General features: G+C 49.1%; 1 protein-coding gene across 2 annotated transcripts in view; it reads left to right on the top strand.

The window, feature by feature from the left end:
- egflam (EGF-like, fibronectin type III and laminin G domains) overlaps positions 1-14,414 on the top strand; it is a 190,728-nt gene extending 176,314 nt beyond the window's left edge. For both annotated transcript variants that reach the window (XM_085968538.1, XM_085968454.1), the window contains 3 exons: positions 7,432-7,515; positions 10,754-10,857; positions 13,696-14,414. In XM_085968538.1, coding sequence (XP_085824664.1) covers positions 7,432-7,515; positions 10,754-10,857; positions 13,696-13,850 — 343 coding nt within the window. In that variant the 3' untranslated portion in view covers positions 13,851-14,414. The remainder of the gene's footprint in view (positions 1-7,431; positions 7,516-10,753; positions 10,858-13,695) is intronic.
- Positions 14,415-23,064: the final 8,650 nt, after the last annotated feature.

Raw genomic sequence — 23,064 nt, 5'->3', positions numbered from 1 at the left:
GTGGTGGGTGACTGGGCCTTGGTGTGTGGTTAGTGACTGGGCCTTGGTGTGTGGTGGGTGACTGGGCCTTGGTGTGTGGTGGGTGACTGGGCCTTGGTGTGTGGTGGGTGACTGGGCCTTGGTGTGTGGTGGGTGACTGGGCCTTGGTGTGTGGTGGGTGACTGGGCCTTGGTGTGTGGTTAGTGACTGGGCCTTGGTGTGTGGTGGGTGACTGGGCCTTGGTGTGTGGTTGGTGACTGGGCCTTGGTGTGTGGTGGGTGACTGGGCCTTGGTGTGTGGTGGGTGACTGGGCCTTGGTGTGTGGTTGGTGACTGGGCCTTGGTGTGTGGTGGGTGACTGGGCCTTGGTGTGTGGTGGGTGACTGGGCCTTGGTGTGTGGTGGGTGACTGGGCCTTGGTGTGTGGTTAGTGACTGGGCCTTGGTGTGTGGTTGGTGACGGGGCCTTGGTGTGTGGTGGGTGACTGGGCCTTGGTGTGTGGTTGGTGACTGGGCCTTGGTGTGTTGTGGGTGACTGGGCCTTGGTGTGTGTTTAGTGACTGGGCCTTGGTGTGTGGTGGGTGACTGGGTCTTGGTGTGTGGTTAGTGACTGGGCCTTGGTGTGTGGTGGGTGGCTGGGTCTTGGTGTGTGGTTAGTGACTGGGCCTTGGTGTGTGTTTAGTGACTGGGCCTTGGTGTGTGGTAGGTGACTGGGCCTTGGTGTGTGTTTAGTGACTGGGCCTTGGTGTGTGGTTGGTGACTGGGCCTTGGTGTGTGGTGGGTGGCTGGGTCTTGGTGTGTGGTTAGTGACTGGGCCTTGGTGTGTGTTTAGTGACTGGGCCTTGGTGTGTGGTAGGTGACTGGGCCTTGGTGTGTGTTTAGTGACTGGGCCTTGGTGTGTGGTGGGTGACTGGGCCTTGGTGTGTGGTGGGTGACTGGGCCTTGGTGTGTGGCTGGTGACTGGGCCTTGGTGTGTGTTTAGTGACTGGGCCTTGGTGTGTGGTTGGTGACTGGGCCTTGGTGTGTGGTGGGTGACTGGGCCTTGGTGTGTGTTTAGTGACTGGGCCTTGGTGTGTGGTTGGTGACTGGGTCTTGATGTGTGTTTAGTGACTGGGCCTTGGTGTGTGTTTAGTGACTGGGCCTTGGTGTGTGGTTGGTGACTGGGCCTTGGTGTGTGGTTAGTGACTGGGCCTTGGTGTGTGGTGGGTGACTGGGCCTTGGTGTCTGGTTGGTGACTGGGCCTTGGTGTCTGGTTGGTGACTGGGCCTTGGTGTGTGGTTAGTGACTGGGCCTTGGTGTGTGGTGGGTGACTGGGCCTTGGTGTGTGGTTAGTGACTGGGCCTTGGTGTGTGGTGGGTGACTGGGCCTTGGTGTGTGGTGGGTGACTGGGCCTTGGTGTGTGGTGGGTGACTGGGCCTTGGTGTGTGGTGGGTGACTGGGCCTTGGTGTGTGGTGGGTGACTGGGCCTTGGTGTGTGGTTAGTGACTGGGCCTTGGTGTGTGGTGGGTGACTGGGCCTTGGTGTGTGGTTGGTGACTGGGCCTTGGTGTGTGGTGGGTGACTGGGCCTTGGTGTGTGGTGGGTGACTGGGCCTTGGTGTGTGGTTGGTGACTGGGCCTTGGTGTGTGGTGGGTGACTGGGCCTTGGTGTGTGGTGGGTGACTGGGCCTTGGTGTGTGGTGGGTGACTGGGCCTTGGTGTGTGGTTAGTGACTGGGCCTTGGTGTGTGGTTGGTGACGGGGCCTTGGTGTGTGGTGGGTGACTGGGCCTTGGTGTGTGGTTGGTGACTGGGCCTTGGTGTGTGGTGGGTGACTGGGTCTTGGTGTGTGGTGGGTGACTGGGTCTTGGTGTGTGGTTAGTGACTGGGCCTTGGTGTGTTGTGGGTGACTGGGCCTTGGTGTGTGTTTAGTGACTGGGCCTTGGTGTGTGGTGGGTGACTGGGTCTTGGTGTGTGGTTAGTGACTGGGCCTTGGTGTGTGGTGGGTGGCTGGGTCTTGGTGTGTGGTTAGTGACTGGGCCTTGGTGTGTGTTTAGTGACTGGGCCTTGGTGTGTGGTAGGTGACTGGGCCTTGGTGTGTGTTTAGTGACTGGGCCTTGGTGTGTGTTTAGTGACTGGGCCTTGGTGTGTGGTGGGTGACTGGGCCTTGGTGTGTGGTTAGTGACTGGGCCTTGGTGTGTGGTGGGTGACTGGGCCTTGGTGTGTGGTTAGTGACTGGGTCTTGGTGTGTGGTGGGTGACTGGGCCTTGGTGTGTGGTGGGTGACTGGGCCTTGGTGTGTGGCTGGTGACTGGGCCTTGGTGTGTGTTTAGTGACTGGGCCTTGGTGTGTGGTTGGTGACTGGGCCTTGGTGTGTGGTGGGTGACTGGGCCTTGGTGTGTGTTTAGTGACTGGGCCTTGGTGTGTGGTTGGTGACTGGGTCTTGATGTGTGTTTAGTGACTGGGCCTTGGTGTGTGTTTAGTGACTGGGCCTTGGTGTGTGGTTAGTGACTGGGCCTTGGTGTGTGGTTGGTGACTGGGCCTTGGTGTGTGGTTGGTGACTGGGCCTTGGTGTGTGTTTAGTGACTGGGCCTTGGTGTCTGTTTAGTGACTGGGCCTTGGTGTGTGGTTGGTGACTGGGCCTTTCTGTACAGGTTGGTCTCTGTCGTGTTAGGGATATGACTCAGCACTGACTGGCTCCTGTATGTCAAGCACTCGAAAAAAGAAAAGAAAGAAATACTTGTAGTTCTGTAGCGCTTTTTGCGACCTCAGATTGTCCAAAAGCGCTTTACAGCCAACGAAGTACTTTTGGAGTGTAGTCACTGTTGTAATATAGGAAACGCGGCAGTCAATTTGCGCACAGCAAGCTCCCACAAACAGCAATGTGATAATGACCAGATAATGGGCCAGAAATTCATTGGCTTTGCGCCCAGTTACCGGCCAAAGAGGGCTTCTGCGCAAGTGTAGGAGGGTGCGCTGATATTCAGCGCTGCGGTAATGGCGGCGGTAGCCGGTAGCGCTGCGCCGACACCGATGACGTCATCGGTGTGCGCAGTGCCCCGGTTCCGCCCCGCTTCCGGCCCAAACCCCATATTTAGTTGCGGCAGCCTCTTCTGCAGCGGCCGCAAACAGCGATTGAAAAACGGGGCCGTACTGCTGCGCTACTGGGGCGCTTTAAGGTGGAGGTGCGGCCGGCCGCTTTTTCGGCGGCCGCCTTCCCGCACCTCCTTCCCTGGCCTCCTCCACCCCACCCCCCCCCGCGGCATTGCCGGCTGCTTTCCGCGAGCCCGGCACTTCTCCGTGGTGCCGTGCTCATTTGCCGGCACAATCCAGCGGCGATCTCGCTGTTGCAGGCACCTCCCCCTTAAGAGAAGGAGGAGGCCTGCAGTACCGCAGCCTGCCGCTCCGCAGCGGGTGGCGCAGCGGGGCCTACAGCGCAGAAATTCAGTTTCAACGCCCCAAGCGGGGGCGGGCACACCCTGGAATAGCGGCCGGTTCCGACTTGGGGCGCAAAAGCCGAATATCTGACGGGCGCACCTGGCTCCGCGCCCAGCGCTAACTTTTGGGTGTTAGCCTGCTGGCGGGCCTTAACTGAATTTCTAGGCCAATCTGTTTTAGTGATGTTGACTGAGGAATAAATATTGGCCAGGACACCGGGGATAACTCCCCCCCTGCTCTTCTTCGAAATAGTGCCATGGGATCTTTTATGTCCACCTGAGAGAGCAGACGGGGCCTCGGTTTAACGTCTCATCTGAAAGACGGCACCTCCGACAGTGTAGCACTCCCTCAGCACTGCACAGGGAGGGTCAGCCTAGATTTTGTGCTCGAGTCTCTGGAGTGGGACTTGAACCCACGACCTTCTGAGTCAGCGGTGAGAGCGCTGCCCACTGAGCCACGGCTGAGACTGTCGAGGACATTTTCCTAAGTTAACGGTGCCGTGTGAACACAAGTTGTTGGTCATTAGTTTCAGTGTGGGTGGTGAAGTGTTCACCTGTTTCATGAACACGTGAAAAGACGGACAGGAAAAGACAAACTGGTCCCCTGAGCTTGTCCCAAACTCTCTTGGTGCAACTAAGGGTCCTGATTCCCCGTTATTCCTCCCACTACCAGCCAATCTCCTGGAAGAGGCAAAAAAAAAACATAAATAAAAAACCCTCAGCCAATCCAAGGGGAAAACAACCTGGGAAATTCCTCGCAGGTCTCTGGGTTCCAGGAGGTCACAGTGAGCGTGAGGTACATACCCAACGCCCCAACGACCCACCTCCCTCCTGCACGCAGTGATGTTAGTCACAGCGATGAACACCTCTAGGTCCTCATTGAACCGTCACAGTGAATCTGCACTCAAAGAAAGAAAACCCGGGTGATAACGCAGCTCTCTGTATCATTCCTGTATTTACCCGGATGTTTATACAACGCTCTGTATTGTTCCTGAATTTACCCGGATGTTTATACAACGCTCTGTGACATGAATCTTGGCATTCATGTGGAAATGACTTATGAAATAATACTGGGCGGCCTGCTGGTGGCGCTGTCCAGGGAGAGTATAAATACTCGGGCACGGGCCCAGCTTGCTCAGGACATTCTTTAACAGGAACTTGTAAAGGACACAACTAGATCTCCATGTTGAAAAACAATTGATTAAAGCTTTGTTTAACGCTTAGACCAAGTGCCTAGTAGTTTTCTTACGTCACTCTGTATTGTTCCTGTATTTACCCAGGTGTTTATACAGCCCTCTGTATCATTCTTGTATTCACCTGGGTGTTTATACAGCTCTCTGTGTCATTCCTGTATTTACCCGGATTTTTATACCACGCTCTGTATCATTCTTGTATTTTACCCGAGTGTTTATACAACGCTCTGTATTGTTCCTGCATTTACACGGGTGTTTATACAGCTCTCTGTATCATTCTTGTATTTACCTGGGTATTTATACAGCTCTCTGTATTGTTCCAGTATTTACCCGGGTATTTATACAGCTCTCTGTATTGTTCCTGTATTTACCCGGGTATTTATACAACTCTCTCTATCGTTCTTGTATTTACCTGGGTATTTATACAGCTCTCTGTATCATTCTTGTATTTACCTGGGTGTTTATACAGCTCTCTGTATTGTTCCAGTATTTACCCGGATATTTATACAGCTCCCTGTATTGTTCCAGTATTTACCCGGATATTTATACAGCTCTCTGTATTCCAGTATTTACCCGGGTATTTATACAGCTCTCTGTATTCCAGTATTTACCCGGGTATTTATACAGCTCTCTGTATTGATCCAGTATTTACCCGGGTATTTATACAGCTCTCTGTATCATTCCAGTATTTACCCGGGTATTTATACAGCTCTCTCTATCGTTCCAGTATTTACCCGGGTATTTATACAGCTCTCTGTATTGTTCCAGTATTTACCCGGATATTTATACAGCTCTCTGTATTCCAGTATTTACCCGGGTATTTATACAGCTCTCTGTATTGTTCCAGTATTTACCTGGGTATTTATACAGCTCTCTGTATTGATCCAGTATTTACCCGGGTATTTATACAGCTCTCTATCATTCCAGTATTTACCCGGGTATTTATACAGCTCTCTCTATCGTTCCAGTATTTACCCGGATATTTATACAGCTCCCTGTATTGTTCCAGTATTTACCCGGATATTTATACAGCTCTCTGTATTCCAGTATTTACCCGGGTATTTATACAGCTCTCTGTATTGTTCCAGTATTTACCCGGGTATTTATACAGCTCTCTGTATTGATCCAGTATTTACCCAGGTATTTATACAGCTCTCTGTATTGATCCAGTATTTACCCGAGTATTTATACAGCTCTCTGTATCGTTCCAGTATTTACCCGGGTATTTATACAGCTCTCTGTATCGTTCCAGTATTTACCCGGGTATTTATACAGCTCTCTGTATCGTTCCAGTATTTACCCGGGTATTTATACAGCTCTCTGTATTGTTCCAGTATTTACCCGGGTATTTATACAGCTCCCTGTTTCGTTCCAGTATTTACCCGGGTATTTATACAGCTCTCTGTATCGATCCAGTATTTACCCGGGTATTTATACAGCTCTCTGTATTGTTCCAGTATTTACCCGGGTATTTATACAGCTCTCTGTATTGATCCAGTATTTACTCGGGTATTTATACAGCTCTCTGTATTGTTCCAGTATTTACCCTGGTATTTATACAGCTCTCTGTATTGATCCAGTATTTACCCGGGTATTTATACAGCTCTCTGTATCGATCCAGTATTTACCTGGGTATTTATACAGCTCTCTGTATCGATCCAGTATTTACCCGGGTATTTATACAGCTCTCTGTATCGATCCAGTATTTACCCGGGTATTTATACAGCTCTCTGTATCGATCCAGTATTTACCCGGGTATTTATACAGCTCTCTGTATCGATCCAGTATTTACCCGGGTATTTATACAGCTCTCTGTATCGATCCAGTATTTACCCGGGTATTTATACAGCTCTCTGTATCGATCCAGTATTTACCCGGGTATTTATACAGCTCTCTGTATCGATCCAGTATTTACCCGGGTATTTATACAGCTCTCTGTATTGATCCAGTATTTACCCGGGTATTTATACAGCTCTCTGTATTGATCCAGTATTTACCCGGGTATTTATACAGCTCTCTGTATTGATCCAGTATTTACCCGGGTATTTATGCAGCTCTCTGTATTGATCCAGTATTTACCCGGGTATTTATGCAGCTCTCTGTATTGATCCAGTATTTACCCGGGTATTTATACAGCTCTCTGTATTGATCCAGTATTTACCCGGGTATTTATGCAGCTCTCTGTATTGATCCAGTATTTACCCGGGTATTTATACAGCTCTCTGTATCGATCCAGTATTTACCCGGGTATTTATGCAGCTCTCTGTATCGATCCAGTATTTACCCGGGTATTTATACAGCTCTCTGTATCGATCCAGTATTTACCCGGGTATTTATGCAGCTCTCTGTATCGATCCAGTATTTACCCGGGTATTTATACAGCTCTCTGTATTGATCCAGTATTTACCCGGGTATTTATACAGCTCTCTGTATTGATCCAGTATTTACCCGGGTATTTATACAGCTCTCTGTATTGATCCAGTATTTACCCGGGTATTTATACAGCTCTCTGTATTGATCCAGTATTTACCCGAGTATTTATACAGCTCTCTGTATTGATCCAGTATTTACCCGGGTATTTATACAGCTCTCTGTATCGATCCAGTATTTACCCGGGTATTTATACAGCTCTCTGTATTGATCCAGTATTTACCCGAGTATTTATACAGCTCTCTGTATTGATCCAGTATTTACCCGAGTATTTATACAGCTCTCTGTATTGATCCAGTATTTACCCGGGTATTTATGCAGCTCTCTGTATTGATCCAGTATTTACCCGGGTATTTATACAGCTCTCTGTATTGATCCAGTATTTACCCGGGTATTTATACAGCTCTCTCTATCGTTCCAGTTATAACCTTGGCAGTGGCACAGTTGTCATCCTGGTGAATGGATCATTTCACGATGACCGGTGGCATCGTGTGAAGGCGGTTCGGTGAGTGGCCTCGTTCAGTGTCTGTCTGTGTGCTTGTATGTGTCTTTTGCTGTGGACGTATGTATGCATAAGCATGGACATGTATGTATATGTATGTGTACATGTCCATGTTTGTATGTACATGCTTACCCACGTACGCCACCTCTCTCAACCCCTCCACTGTCTCTGAATTGCCCTGCTGCTTGTCCGATATCTAGTCCCGGATCAGTCGCAATTTCCTCCAGTTAAACAATGGGAAGTCCGAAGCAATTGTCTTCGGTCCCTGCCACAAACTCCGAATCCTCACCACCGATTCGCGCCCTCTCCCCAGGATGAACCAGACTTGACCTGTTTGACCCTGAGCTGAGTGTCCGACCCCGTACCCTCTCCATCACAAAGACCGCCTATTCCACCTCCGTAACATCGCCCGTCTCCGCCCCGCCTCAGCTCATCCGCTGCTGAAACCCTCATCCCTGCCTTTGTTACTTCTAGACTCGACTATTCCAATGCACTCCTGGCCGACCTCCCACCTTCTACCCTCCGTAACCTCGAGCTCCTCTAAAACTCTGCTGCCCCGTGTCCTAACTCGCACCAAGTCCCGCTTACCTATCGCCAATGTTCACAATATATATTAATGATCTAGACGAGGGAACTAGATGTAATATCTCCAAGTTTGCAGACGACACAAAGCTGGGTGGGCGTGTGTGCTGAGAGGAGGATGCCGAGAAACTCCAGTATGATTTGGACAGGTTGGGTGATTGGGCAGATGCATGGCAGATGCAGTATAATGTGGATAAATGTGAGGTTATCCACTTTGGTGGCAAAAACAGGAAGGCAGATTATTATCTGAATGGCAATAGATTGGGAAAAGGGGAAGTGCAACGAGACCTGGGTGTCCTTGTGCACCAGTCGCTGAAGGTAAGCATGCAGGTGCAGCAGGCGGTTAAGAAGGCAAATGGTATGTTGGCCTTCGTAGCGAGAGGGTTTGATTACAGGAACAAGGATGTCTTGCTGCAGTTGTACAGGACCTTGGTGAGACCACACCTTGAGTATTGTGTGCAGTTTTGGTCGCCTTATCTGAGGAAGGATGTTCTTGCCATGGAGGGAGTGCAGCGAAGATTCACCAGACTGATACCTGGGATGGCAGGAATGACGTATGAAGAGAGATTGGGTCGATTAGGCTTATATTCGCTAGAGTTTAGAAGAATGAGAGGGGATCTCATTGAAACTTATAAAATTATAACAGGACTGGACAGACTAGATGCAGGAAGGATGTTCCCAATGGCGGGGGAGTCCAGAACCAGGGGTCACAGTCTAAGGATACAGGGTAAGCCATTTAGGACAGAAATGAGGAATTTCTTCACCCAGAGAGTGGTGAACCTGTGGAATTCTCTACCACAGAAGGCAGTTGAGGCCAGTTCATTAAATATATTCAAGAAGGAGTTAGATATATTTCTTAAGGCTAAAGGGATCAAGGGATATGGGGAGAAGGCAGGGACAGGGTACTGAATTTGGAGGATCAGCCATGATCTCATTGAATGGCGGAGCAGGCTCGAGGGGCCGAATGGCCTACTCCTGCTCCTATCTTCTATGTTTCTATCATTTTTTTGGGCTGCGCAGCCCGTTCGAAATTCCACGCGAGCACTTTTTTTTTTACTATTTAAAAGTCGGCTCACAGGCAGCACGGGACCTGAAGAGCATCGTGCGGCCACACGGCTTAAAGGGAACGTTGCCCACCACCCCCTGTGCTCGCTGACCTACATTGGCTCCCAGTCAAGCAGCGCCTCGATTATAAAATTCACATCCTTGTTTTCAAATCCCGCCATGCCCTCGCCCCCTCCCTATCTCTATAACCTCCTCCAACCCCACAACCCTTCCCTTCTGTGCTAAAGGTGCTCTGTTAATCCAAGTTGGCTTGACTTATGAGGAAAGGTTGAGTAGGTTGGGCCTCTACTCATTGGAGTTCAGAAGAATGAGAGGTGATCTTATCGAAACATATAAGATTGTGAGGGGGCTTGATCGGGTGGATGCGGGGAGGACTAGAACTAGGGGGCATAATCTTAGAATAAGGGGCTGCCCTTTCAAAACTGAGATGAGGAGAAACTTCTTCACTCAGAGGGTAGTAAATCTATGGAATTTGCTACCTCAGAGAGCTGTGGAAGCTGCAACATTAAATAAATTTAAAACAGAGATAGACAGTTTCCTAACTGATAAGGGAATTAGGGGTTACGGGGAGCGGGCAGGGAAGTGGATGTGAGTCTAGGTTCGGCTCAGCCATGATCCTATTGAATGGCGGAGCAGGCCCGAGGGGCCGTATGGCCTACTCCTGCTCCTACTTCTTATTTTCTTATGTAAGTTGCTGTGTATATGTGTGCAAATATATCCATGTGTATATCTATGTATGTAAGTGCACATGTACATATATACACACACACACATCTATATATGATTGTTTATATATGTTTCTCTGTGTCTGGGCTGGTGAGCACCTGTGGTTATTTAGACAGCTGTTTGTATTTGTGTTTATTCCCGGGAATTTCCTCGGCCCCCATTGGCCGCTCTAAGTTTGCCGGAAGATTGGCGGGAAGCCCAGATACAAATTTCCCGTCGAAATTTACCATGACTGATCGGGAGAATCCCCGAGGAAATTTCTGGCTTGTATATTTCATGGAATCATAGAATCATAGAAGTTTACGGCACAGAAGGAGGCCATTCGGCCCATCGTGTCCGCGCCGGCCGACAAAGAGCTATCCAGCCTAATCCCACTTTCCAGCTCTCGGTCCGTAGCCCTGCAGGTTAGAGCACTCCAGGTGCATATCCAAGTACTTTTTAAATGTGATGAGGGTTCCTGCCTCGACCACCCTTTCAGGCAGTGAGTTCCAGACCCCCACCACCCTCTGGGTGAAAAAAAGTTCTCCTCACCTTCCCCCTAATTGTTGAACCAATTACTTTAAATCTAGTTATTGACCCCTCTGCTAAAGGGTATAGGTCCTTCCTATCCACTCTATCTAGGCCCCTCTCAATTTTTACACCAGAATTAAATCGCCCCTCAGCCTCCTGCGTTCCAGAGAAAACAACCTCACCCTTTCCAATCTTTCCTCATAGCTAAAATCCTCCAGTCCTGGCAACATCCTTGTAAATCTCCTCTGCAGCCTCTCTCGTGCAATATATGTTCTATATGTATGCCTATTTCGATATGTGTGTGTTTCTAGGTGTGAGTATCTTTCTATGTGTGTGTTTCATTATCTCGCTGTTCCAGGGACGGGCAGTCCGGAAAGCTAACAGTTGATGATTACGGAGCGAAAATCGGGAAGTCCCCCGGAATGATGCGGCAGCTCAACATCAACGGGCCTGTCTACGTAGGTAAGGGGAAGTCATTCCGTGGTGCTGGACGGTCCCAGTGCCACGTGGAGCCGTGACCCTTGACCCGTCTACAAAGGGGACAGACGGCCGGCGAGAGCCAGCAGTGGGCCAGGCCTGGATCTGGGCAGAAACTGGGTCACTTGTGAGGGCCGAGAATCTGCAGCTCTCTCGCACCGGGACTCGCGGTGGGAGTGAGCGAGTGCCGACCGCCTCACCCCCCCCTCCCCTCCCCCATTAAAGACAGCAGCGTGAAGGAGGGGTGTGGCTGGGGGAAGGGGGGACGCCCAGGCCCGGAGTTTCCATGGCATCAGCCTGCTGGTGGGTCAATTGAAACATTTAAGACTGAGGTGGATTTTTGTTGGGTAAAGGTCTCAAGAAGTCACAGCTGGGTAAATGGAGCCAAGGTACAGATCAGCCATGATCAAATTGAATGGCAGAATGGGCTCGAGGGGCTGAATGGCCTCTTACGCTGCGGAGGACAGAACGAGAGATATAAGGACAGCGTGTGAACGTATCCGAGACTCTCACTGACACCCGGGAAGATATTGCTCAAAGGCAGCGCTGTAGTGAAATATGACGAGGTACTTGGATCTCCGAAGCTACGAGAAATCGGAGAGCGCCACATGGGCCGGGTCCCTCGGCCAAGAGGACGCTCGCAGCTCAGTGTCCCAATCCACCATCTTGTCCAGGAGATGCACAGAGCAGACTGGCCCTGGCAGAGAGTGCGGTCAGTGCCACAGTGAGGCGGTGACCATTATACCTGGGCAAAGAGAGAAATTATACAGCACCTTCCACAACCTCAGGACATCCTAAAGCGCTTTGCAGCCAATTAAGTGCAGTCACTGTTGTAATGTAGGAAACGCGGCAGCCAATTTGCTGCAAGCTCCCACAAACAGCAATGTGATCAAGACTAGATAACCTGTTTTAGTGATGTTGGTTGAGGGATAAATATTGGCCAAGACACCGGGGAGAACTCCCCTGCTCTTCTTCAAAATAGTACCATGGGATATTTCACATCCCTCTGAGAGGGCAGACGGGGTCTCGGTTTAACATCTCATCCGAAAGACGGCACCTCCGACAGTGCAGCACTCCCTCAGTACCGCACTGGGAGTGTCGGCCTGGATTATGGGCTCTGGATTGGGGCCTGGAACCCACGACCTTCTGACTCAGAGGCGAGAGTGCTGCCCACTGAGCTAGGGCTAACAACAGGTAACAGGCGACCCTTTCTCCATTTGAATCCCAGTAAGAATTCTGGCTGATTTCCAGCAACCACTTTTAAGGAACTGGTATCGCCGCTTGTCCTTGGTCTGTCCTGAGTTAGTCGACCTCGACTGGGATGGTGCAAAGGGTGCTGCAGGTAGCCTGAGTCCGCCCAGGTGAGGGAGGAGAGAATTAGGCCAGGATCACTCTCCAGTGACCCTGGCTGCTGAGGTCAGGCATGCGGGTGTTGGTTTGAGGACAGGATGGGGTTCAGCGGCAATGTCCTGGGCTCACACCTCAAGGCCAGTGGGTTGGGAGATAGACCACAGACTGGGTGATACCCATCGACTGTGTCCCAGCATGAGACAGTGCCTTCAGGGCAGGAGGGGAGGGAGCTGGTGGGGAAATACTCTGAATTGCTACGCTCTTCCTTCTCCCTTCCCTCTTCTGCATGGATTTTGGGTGAAGCGTTGGTAAGGTTGTGCACATACAGATCACAAACCCCCTCCACACTGGGGCCAGCTCCCTCCGTGCAGGAACTAGCTAACCCTACACAGGAAGTAGCTCCTCCACACAGGAAATCATAGAGTCATAGAACAGAATCATAGAATGGTTACAGCACAGAAGGAGGCCATTTGGCCTGTCGAACCTGTGCCGGCTCTCTGCAAGAACACTTCAGCTAGTCCCACTCCCCTGCCCTTTCCCCGTAGCCCTGCAAATTTCTTTTCCTTCAGGTACTTATCCAATTCGCTTTTGAAAGCTACGATTGAGTCTGCCTCCATCGCCCTTTCAGGCAGTGCTTTCCAGATCCTAACCACTCGCTGCGTAAAAAAGTTTTTCCTCATGTCGCCTTTGGTTCTTCTGCCAATCCCCTTAAATCTGTGTCCTCTGGTTCTCGACCCTTCTGCCAATGGGAACAGTTTCTCTCTAGCTACACTGTCCAGACCCCTCATGATTTTGAACACCTCTATCAAATCTCCTCTCAACCTTCCCTGCTCTAAAATAGCTAACCTGACACAGGACGCAGCTCCCATCCACACAAACACCACCATGGAAGGAGTTCAGCGAAGATTCACCAGACTGATACCTGGGATGGCAGGAATGACGTATGAGGAGAGATTGGGTCGATTGGGCTTATACTCGCTGGAGTTTAGAAGAATGAGAGGGAATCTCATTGAAACTTATAAAATTCTGACAGGACTGGACAGACTAGATGCAGGAAGGGTGTTCCCGATGGCGGGGGAGTCCAGAACCAGGGGTCACAGTCTAAGGATAAGGGGTAAGCCATTTTGGACAGAGATGAGGAGGAATTTCTTCACCCAGAGAGTGGTGAACCTGTGGAATTCTCTACCACAGAAGGCACTGGAGGCCAATTCATTAAATATATTCAAGAAGGAGTTGGATATATTTCTTAAGGCTAAAGGGATCAAGGGATATGGGGAGAAAGCAGGGACAGGGTACTGAATTTGGATGATCAGCCATGATCGCATTGAATGGCGGAGCAGGCTCGAGGGGCCGAATGGCCTACTCCTGCTCCTATCGTCTATGTTTCTATGGGCACAATGGAGCTGCTGAAAGGATTGTCGTCCCTCTGAAGAAACGGCTTGCCTAACATTTTGTTTCTTTCTCTCATGTCAGGAGGGATGAAGGAGATCGCCCTCCACACCAACCGCCAGTACATGCGGGGCTTCGTAGGCTGCATCTCACACTTCACACTCTCGACTGATTACCACATCTCGCTGGTGGAGGACGCCACCGATGGGAAGAACATCAACACTTGTGGAACCAAATAGCTCCCTCGGGCCGGGTAGCAGCGGGAGGGGGGTGTGGAGGGGAGAAGGAAGAGGATGAAGAAGGAAAATTGCTACCCTGCTCCAAAAAAAAACCACATGGACCAGAAATGTTGGAGCAACAACAGACACTGGGAACTGGCAGCTTGCAAGGAGCTTCCTTTTCGATAGAGTTTCCGTGGCGACCGAATCGTGCAGATCAATCACTTCAGGAGGACATTTTTATTTTTGGTTGTGTCACTGGTTTGACTGTATCCAGTTCTTTTCCTATTAAATGGCAGCTCTTGGGAGACAGCGGGACCAAAAGCAAATCTCCCTCTCCCACGTAAATTCGTCTGAAGTAATAGACTTTGTTGGGGAAGGGTATTAAGGGTTACGGAACTAAGGCGGGTGGATGGAGTTAAGATACAGATCGGCCATGATCTAATTGAATGGAGGAACACGCTCGAGGGATTGAATGGCCTACTCCTGTTCCTGTGTTCCTGTGAAGCGCCTTGGGATATTTTACTATGTTAAAGGCGCTATGTAAATGCAAGTTGTTGTTGTATAAATGATTTGCACACACGGCATGATGATTGATCTTGAACTTTTCCGATGATACCACATTAGCGGGCATGGAAGAATATGAGATTGTAGGAGGACCTAGGCAGATCAAGGGAGGGGGCAGATAGGTGGCAGATGCAATTCAATGCAGAGAAATGTGAACTCGTACATTTTGGGAAGAAAATGCAACAAAAGAAAGTATCCCCTAACCAGTAAGGCACTCAATAGACTGGAGGTGCAGAGAGAGAGCCAGGTGTGCAGATACACATTCTTTTAAAGGTGGAGGCTATGAAGGCCAAAATACCATTTGCCTTCTTAACCGCCTGCTGCACCTGCATGCTTACCTTCAGCGACTGGTGCACAAGGACACCCAGGTCTCATTGCACTTCCCCTTCTCCCAATCTGTAAAGTATGTGACTATACTTAATACAATAATGAGGAGACAGCTTGGAAGGTTCAACTTAGGTCTTTACTTCATACCAACAGGCGGGAACTGAGGGGAGATCAGTACCCACAGTACTATTTATACCCCTATGGCCAGGAGTGGTACTACGGTATCACTATGCCCTACAAAGTAGTGCTGCCCTGGCCATAGGTTTAAAGTAACATACATATTACATACACAACATTCCTCCCCTTTTAATTAAAACGTACCCGTGCAATTAAATCAACAGATGCACCATAACTAGGGCTAATAACATTTGGTAACACAACATACATAACATATTTACATCAGAGTTGTCTACCTATATATATATATATATATAAAAAGAACATGTTATAGATTCAGTCTCTGAGGAGGCCTCCTGTCTCGACTAGGATAACGTCTTTCTCTAGTCGGTCTCAGTGTAGGCGGCGGTACTTCCGTCACCACTTCATCGCTGGAGTCGTCGGTGTCTGATGGCACATCCTGTGCCGTGGAGCTCACTGGAGTGATGAACTCCTCGCAATCCTAAGACTTCTGTAGTGACAAGCTGGGCCGTGATTCCACTGGAACAATGTGCTGAGACGTTTGAGGTAGTGAATCAGTTGGGTTTCTGGACTCCACAAGTTGATCAGCATGTCGTCTGATTATGCCGTCCCTTATATCCACTGTGTACATCAAGGGTCCCTGGTGGGCCTTTATCGTACCAGACCGCCACTTTTCATTTCTATAATCACGGGCCAACACTTGCTGCCCCACCTCGAAGCTCCGTGTCTGTCTGTCAGGAGCCCTACGAAATACTCGGTTTTCCACATCTCTCCGGATGTTTTGTCTGAGCAATTCGAGGCGCGACCTTAACCTTCTATTAAAGAACATGACGGCGGTGGCCTGGTTGGTCACCGTATGTGCAGCATTACGGTACGCGAATAGGAAATTGTCCACCTTGTGTTGTAGTGGCAACCTTTCCTCCCCCATCGCCTTGATGGCCTTTTTAAAAGTCTGTACAAATCGCTCTGCCAGCCCATTTGTAGCCGGATGATATGGTGCGGACGTATAATGTCACACTCCATTCCTTTTTAGGAATGCTTGAAATTCTTCTGCCACAAATTGTGGCCCATTGTCCGAACAGACTTGCTCGGGCACCCCGTTTCGGGCAAAAATGGTCCTTAAGGCTGCGACCGTCTTTTCGGCTGTCGTTGATGACATCTTTATGACCTCCGGCCATTTTGAGTGGGCGTCCACTACAATAAGGAACATCGCATCCAGGAAGGGCCCAGCGAAGTCCACGTGGATCCTTTGCCACGGCGTTGAGGGCCACTCCCACGGATGTAGTGGGGCTTGAGGTGGTACGTTCTGTACCACCTGGCACCCTTGGCATGCTTTTGCTACTTCCTCGATGTCCCTGTCAATGCCGGGCCACCAGACATAGGCTCTGGCGAGGCTTTTCATTTTGACACCCCCCAGATGACCTTCGTGTAAGTCCCGCAACACTTTTTGTTGTAATTTTTGAGGGACCACCACCCTGGCTCCGCACATCAATGTGCCCCGGCAGACGGACAACTGTTCTTTCCTTGCCGAAAACGCCGGCAATGATGCGTCACCCTGCGCCGGCCAGCCTTTCACGGTCAATTCGTAAACCCTTGCCAGTGTCGGGTCGCTCTGTGTTTCCCGCTCGATACATTGGCTGGTGATGGGCAAGTGTTCCATAACAGCCGTATGATATATTTCCACGGGGTCCTGTACTATCTCTTCGATCTCGGCAGGCAATGGTAGCCGCGACAGGCCATCCGCATTGCCATGCTGTTTGGTACCCTTATATTCGATAAGGTACTGGTGTGCTCCTAAGAACAGTGACCATCTCTGTAGCCTTTGGGCCGTCATCAGGGGCACCCCTTTTGTTGGATTAAATATGGACACCAACGGTTGATGATCCGTCAGTAGTGTGAAACGTTGCCCATGTAGATAGTGGTGGAATTTTTTTTACACCCCACACCAGACTGAGGGCCTCCCTGTCGATTTGCGTGTAGTTTCTTTCGGCTGTAGTTAACGACCTTGAGGCAAATGCTATTGGCCTCTCCGTCCCATTGGGAAATTTGTGTGACAACACTGCCCCTATACCATACGGGGAGGCGTCACATGCCAACCTCATTGGCATTTTTGGGTCAAAGTGTGCGAGCACTTCCTTTGATGTAATGAGTTGTTTACCCTTTTTAAAAGCAGCCTCACACGCTTCGTCCCAATTCCAGGAGACTCCCTTTTGCAGCAATGAATTTAGTGGATGTAAAATGGACGATAAGTTCGGGAGGAACTTATGGTAATAGTTTATAAGGCCTAAGAATGATCGTAACTGAGATACATTCTCAGGGGGCGGGGCCTTCACTACTGCCTCGATCTTTTCCGGGGACTTATGCAGGCCTTCCTTATCTATAATGTGACCACAGTATGAGATACGTTCCTGGAAAAACTCACATTTCTGCTTGTTCGCCCCGAGTCCGTATTGTTGCAACCGCAGAAGTACTCGCTCCAGGTTAGCGAGGTGGTCGTTATCCGTTTGTCCTGTCACCAGGATGTCATCCAGGTAGCACTGCGTTCCTGGAATGCCCTGTAGGACCTGTTCCATGGTCCTCTGCCATATTGCTGGGGCGGATGCCACACCAAATACCAGGCGATTGTACTGGTACAGTCCCTTGTGTGTGTTAATCGTTAGGAGCTTTTTCGAGTCCTGCTCCACCTCCATCTGTAAATAAGCTTGACAAAGGTCAATCTTCGTAAAGTGTCTACCCCCAGCTAACGATGCGAATATGTCCTCTATCCGCGGCAGCGGATACTGTACCGTGTGCAGGACTGGGTTAATAGTTATCTTAAAATCCCCGCAAATGCGAACCTTCTTTGGTTCCCCCGGCATGTTATTTGCAGATTTCTTTATAACTGGGACAATGGGCGTGGCCCACTCACTCCACTCAATCTTTGTAAGGACACCTGCACTCTCTAAGGCATCCAGTTCTGCTTCCACAGCTGGCCGAATGGCGTAAGGCACCGGTCTGGCCTTACAAAACTTGGGGTTTGCGTCTTGAGCAATAGTTATTTTTGCTCTAATGTCCTTTAAGGTCCCCAGCCCTTGTTGGAACACCTCTGGCGTTTTTGCCAATATTTTCGACAGCCTGCTTGTAATGGTTGCATCATCCTTGGTGGTTTCTACTTTTATCTCGTGTATCGACTTCCAGTCGAAATGGATTTTTCTTATCCATTCCCTACCCAAAAGTGGTGGTCCACCGTTTGGTAGGACGTATAAATAAAGTCCTGGCACTTTTCTGCCGTTGTATTTAACTGTTACTTGCATTTTTCCCTTCGGGTAAACTTTTTGTCCCGTATATGTTTTTAATTTGATTTCGGTATCCTTTAAGGGAATGCGTTTGAACAGCCTGTTATAATCTTGTTCATTAATTACTGATAGGGCTGAACCCGTGTCCAGCTCCATATTAACTTCGACGCCTGCTACCTTCATTTTAATCCACATTGTGCTGTGGTCCTCCGTTTTGTCTACACCATATAACTTGAGACATCCCAGACCTTTAGGCTCTGCTTTTGTGCCTTCCTGTGACTCGTCTGAGCTACTGTCAGATATCTTATGTATTTTTGTCCTTGCCTTGGTACTGCTCGGATTGCCCCCACTATTGGGTTTCGTACCCGACCGACAAACTTTCGCTATATGCCCCTTTTTCCCACACTGCCGGCATATTTTATCACGAAACCAACAATTACTTTGGTTGTGGGTGGTTTTGCCACAACGGTAGCATTTACCTTTGTGAAATGTCACCTCATGGGTGTCATAGCCGGTTGTGTTTTGTCGTATTTGGGCCGCACCCTGTGCTGCTGCTTCATGTACCGATGCTATTTCCATCGCCTGATCTAGGCTGAGCTGTTTCTTGGCCAGCAACCGTTTTCGTGTACTCTCATTTAACATGCCACAGACAAATCTGTCTCTGATCGCTTCCGCCAAAAAGGCTCCAAACTGGCAATGTTTGGACAACCGTCTGAGCTCAGCCAAATAGGCTGCCTGTGACTCATCATTCCTTTGGCCGCGTCTGTAAAAGCGGTACCTTTCCGCTATAAATGGTGGCTTAGGGTTTAAATGTTCCCTTAACGTATCAACAATTTGGGCATACGTTTTGTCTGCTGGCTTTTCTGGAGTAAGAAGATTCCTCAGCAGACCGTATGTTTTTGCCCCCATAGAATTTAATAAGGTTGCTGCCTTTTTGTCATCTTTCACCTTGTTTACTACGCAATAAAGTTCATGCCTTTCGACATATGCGTCCCATTCTTCTGTGTCCGCAACAAATTCTGACAACCAATCTTCTCTGGACATTTTAAAACTGCTGAAGAGGTTTTCCCGCCTTTTTCCACTAGATGGCGGTTGTTTTTATTTTAAACTGAAGAGAAAAACTTTTCCCCTTTTGTCCACTAGATGGCGCTGTTTTTTTTTACTGAAGAGACAAACTTTTCCCCTTTTGTCCACTAGATGGCGCTGTTTTTTTTTTACTGAAGAGAAAAACTTTTCCCCTTTGTCCACTAGATGGCGCTTTTCCCGCCTTTTCTCCCTCTGCTGTCAACGACGTCTCTCCAGCGTCGTTATTTTTTTTTCTTGCAACTCCCGTTATTGCCACCGCCGCTATTACAACGACCTTCCCCTCTCGTGGCCCGCTAGTCCTCGTGGCTCCGTTTGTTCCCCAGATCGCCTGCCCGTTCTGGCCCTTGCAGCTCGCGTTCCCCGGGAAGGATTGCAGTTTACCTGGCCCTGGGTGGACTTTTGCCCCGTGTCTGGAGCGCCCGTTCAGCCTCTTCTCTCAGCTGCCGCAGCCTCCGCTGGAAACCTCTCTCTCTCGCTCCGTTGCTGCCGCTCCTCCCGAACTGGGCGGCCTCCTTCGGTCGACGCTGGACTCCGCAGGCTGGCTGGTAAGAAGCTTCTCTCCTTCTCTCCCCGTACTGCTACCGATCCTTTGTTGCACCGTGTACTGGTGAGTTCGAACGTAACTCGTCGCCAGTGTAAAGTATGTGACTATACTTAATACAATAATGAGGAGACAGCTTGGAAGGTTCAACTTAGGTCTTTACTTCATACCAACAGGCGGGAACTGAGGGGAGATCAGTACCCACAGTACTATTTATACCCCTATGGCCAGGAGTGGTACTACGGTATCACTACGCCCTACAAAGTAGTGCTGCCCTGGCCATAGGTTTAAAGTAACATACATATTACATACACAACACAATCTATTGCCGTTCGGTTAATAATCTGCCTTCCTGTTTTTGCCACCAAAGTGGATAACCTCGCATTTATCCACATTATACTGCATCTGCCATGCATCTGCCCAATCACCCAACCTGTCCAAATCAACTGAGGGAATAAAAACAGCAAACGCAGGAAATACTCGGCAGGTCAGGCAGCATCTGTGGAGAGAGAAACAGAGTTAACGATTCAGGTCGATGACCCTTCATCAGAACTGGAAAAAGTTAGAGATGTAACAGGTTTTAAGAGAGTGCAGGGGCAGCGAAAGGGGGGAGGGAAGGAAAGAAGAAAAGGGACGGTCTGCGATAGGATGGAAGGCAGGAGAGATTAAAAGACAAAAGGGATGATGGTGCAAGGCCAAAGGAGACGGTAATGGGACAAGTAAAGAAACAAGAGATGGGTCCAGAGGAGGTAACTGAGGGGTTTGTGATGACCCAAAGCTTCTGGAGCCTGAATGGCCCTTCAGACTGGGCCTTTGACACTAGGCTGTGCTTTCACATTGATAAAGTTCTGCTCAGGTTAAAAGGCCTGTGGAGAAGAAGGTTTCACTGCTTCAGTAGGCCCAGGAAACAGGATTACCACATGATTCCAGTGTCTTCGCTGCAATCCTGACTAGCAGTGTAAAAATTAGTCATAAAAGATGCGGGGTATTAGCCCTAATATCCACCACTAGAAAGAAAGAAAGACTTGCATTTCTATAGCGCCTTTCACAACCTCAGGACATACAAAGCGCTATAGAGCCAATGAAGTATTTTTGAAGTGTAGTCACTGTTGTAATGTGGGAAATGCGGCAGCCAATTTGTGCACAGCAAGCTCCCACAAACAGCAATGTGATAATGACCAGATAATCTGTTTTAGTGATGTTGGTTGAGGGATAAATATTAGCCAGAGACACCGGGGAGAACTCCCCTGCTCTTCTTTGAAATAGTGCCCATGGGATCTTTTACATCCACCTGAGAGAGCAGACGGGGCCTCGGTTTAACATCTCATCTGAACGATGGCACCTCAGTACTGAAGTGTCAGCCTAGATTATGTGCTCAAGGCTCTGGAGTGGATCACCCACTGAGCCACAGCTGACACAGCAAGGAGAGGGCCTGGTAGGGGCCTCGTCTTCTTCCAATTCGACCCCAGTAGGTCTCCACTCGCACGAGGCCTAGCAAAGATTGGTTGGCTTCTTCACCTTCGGTGATCTTCAGCCCCTTCAAGATCCCTCACTGCCCCTCGCGGTGCGCCAGGGACGCTCCCGCTGAAGTATGTGAGTAAGTGTAGAGCAATGTGTTTGGGTGATGTGCCTGCCATAGTTGAATAGCTGTCATTGTGTGCAAGGTGTGAGATGTGGGTGTGAGTGTTGGCAGTTGCAGATTGTTGGTGGGTGAGTGCTGGGGGGGTGGTGCTTTGGGCAGTGTGTGCAGATTGTGGTTCAGATGGTGGTATGTGGCATTGTTGAAGCATTGACTCACCCTGACCACTCGAGTGAGGTTGTTACATTTTTTCCTGCACTGTGTGTGGGTCCTGGAGAAATAATAAGGTATTAGGTGGGGTCAGACTAAGAGAATACAAGGTGGTCTAAGATAGGTTTACAGTGCATATGTGTGAATGCACGAAGTGTGATAAATAAGGTTGGTGAGCTGCAGGCGCAAATAGACACATGGGAATATGATGTTGTGGCAATAATGGAGACTTGGCTCCAATAAAGGCAGGATTGGGTTTTAAATATTCCTGGATATAAGGTGTTCAGGATGATAGGGAAGGAAAGGAAGGAGGTGATGTGGCAGTATTGATTAAGGAGAATGTTACAGTGCTGGAGAGGGAGGATGTCCTGGAGGGGTCAAGGACAGAATCTATATGGCCAGAGTTAAGAAATAATAGAGGTGCCATTACACTACTAGGTGTATTCTATAGACCACACATTAGTGGGAAAAATATAAAGGAGCAAATTTGCAGGGAAGTTAGAGAGGTGCAAGAACTATAGAGCAGTAATAATGGGAGACTTAAATTATCCTAATATAGATTGGGATATTAATAGTGTAAAGGGCAGAGAGGGGGAAGAATTTCTGAAGTGTGTTCAGGAGAACTTTCTTGATCAGTATGTTTCCGGTCCAATGAGGGAGGAGGCATTGCTGGATCTGGTTCTGGGGAATGAGGTGGGTCAAATGGAGCAAGTGTCAGTAGGGGAACATTTAGGGAATAGTGATCATAGTATCATAAGGTTTAGATTAGCTATGGAAGAGGACAGGGAGAAATCTAGAGTAAAAATACTTAATTGGAGGAAGGGAAATTTCAGTGGGTTGAGAATGGATCTGGCCCGGGTAAACTGGATTTCAAAGATTGGCAGGCAAAACTGTAATTGAACAATGGGCTGCCTTTAAAGAGGAGATGGTTCGGGTACAGTCGCGTACATTCCCATGAGGGGGAAAGGTAGGGCAACTAAAACCAGAGCTCCCTAGATGATGAAAGAGATCGAGAATATGATGAAGCAGAAAAAGAGTGCGTACGACAGACGTCAGGTTGAGAATACAAGTGAGAATCAGGCTAAATATAGAAAGGTCAGAGGAGAAATGAAAAAGAAAATAAAAGGGGCAAAGAGAGGGTATGAGAATAGACTGGCAGCTAACATAAAAGGGAATTCAAAAGTCTTCTATAGGCATATAAATAATAAACGGGTAGTAAGAGGAGGGGTGGGGCCGATTAGGAACCAAAAAGGAGACCTACGCATGGAGGCAGAGGGCATGGCTGAGGTATTAAATGAGTACTTTGCATCTCTCTTCACCAAGGAAGAAGATGTTGCCAAAGTCATAGTGAAAGAGGAGGTAGAGGAAATACTGGATGAGATAAAAATTGATAAAGAGGAGGTACTACAAAAGGCTGTTTGAATTTAAAGTTGATAAGTCTCCAGGACCGGATGGGATGCATCCTGGGATGCTGACGGAGGTTAAGGAGGAAATCGCGGACGTACTGGCCAG

The sequence above is a fragment of the Somniosus microcephalus genome, chromosome 1 (assembly GCF_052327205.1).
Source record: "Somniosus microcephalus isolate GS21.2 chromosome 1, FLI_Smic_1.0, whole genome shotgun sequence".
NCBI classification, from domain to species: domain Eukaryota; kingdom Metazoa; phylum Chordata; class Chondrichthyes; order Squaliformes; family Somniosidae; genus Somniosus; species Somniosus microcephalus.
This window is presented reverse-complemented; position numbering and strand designations above follow the sequence as displayed.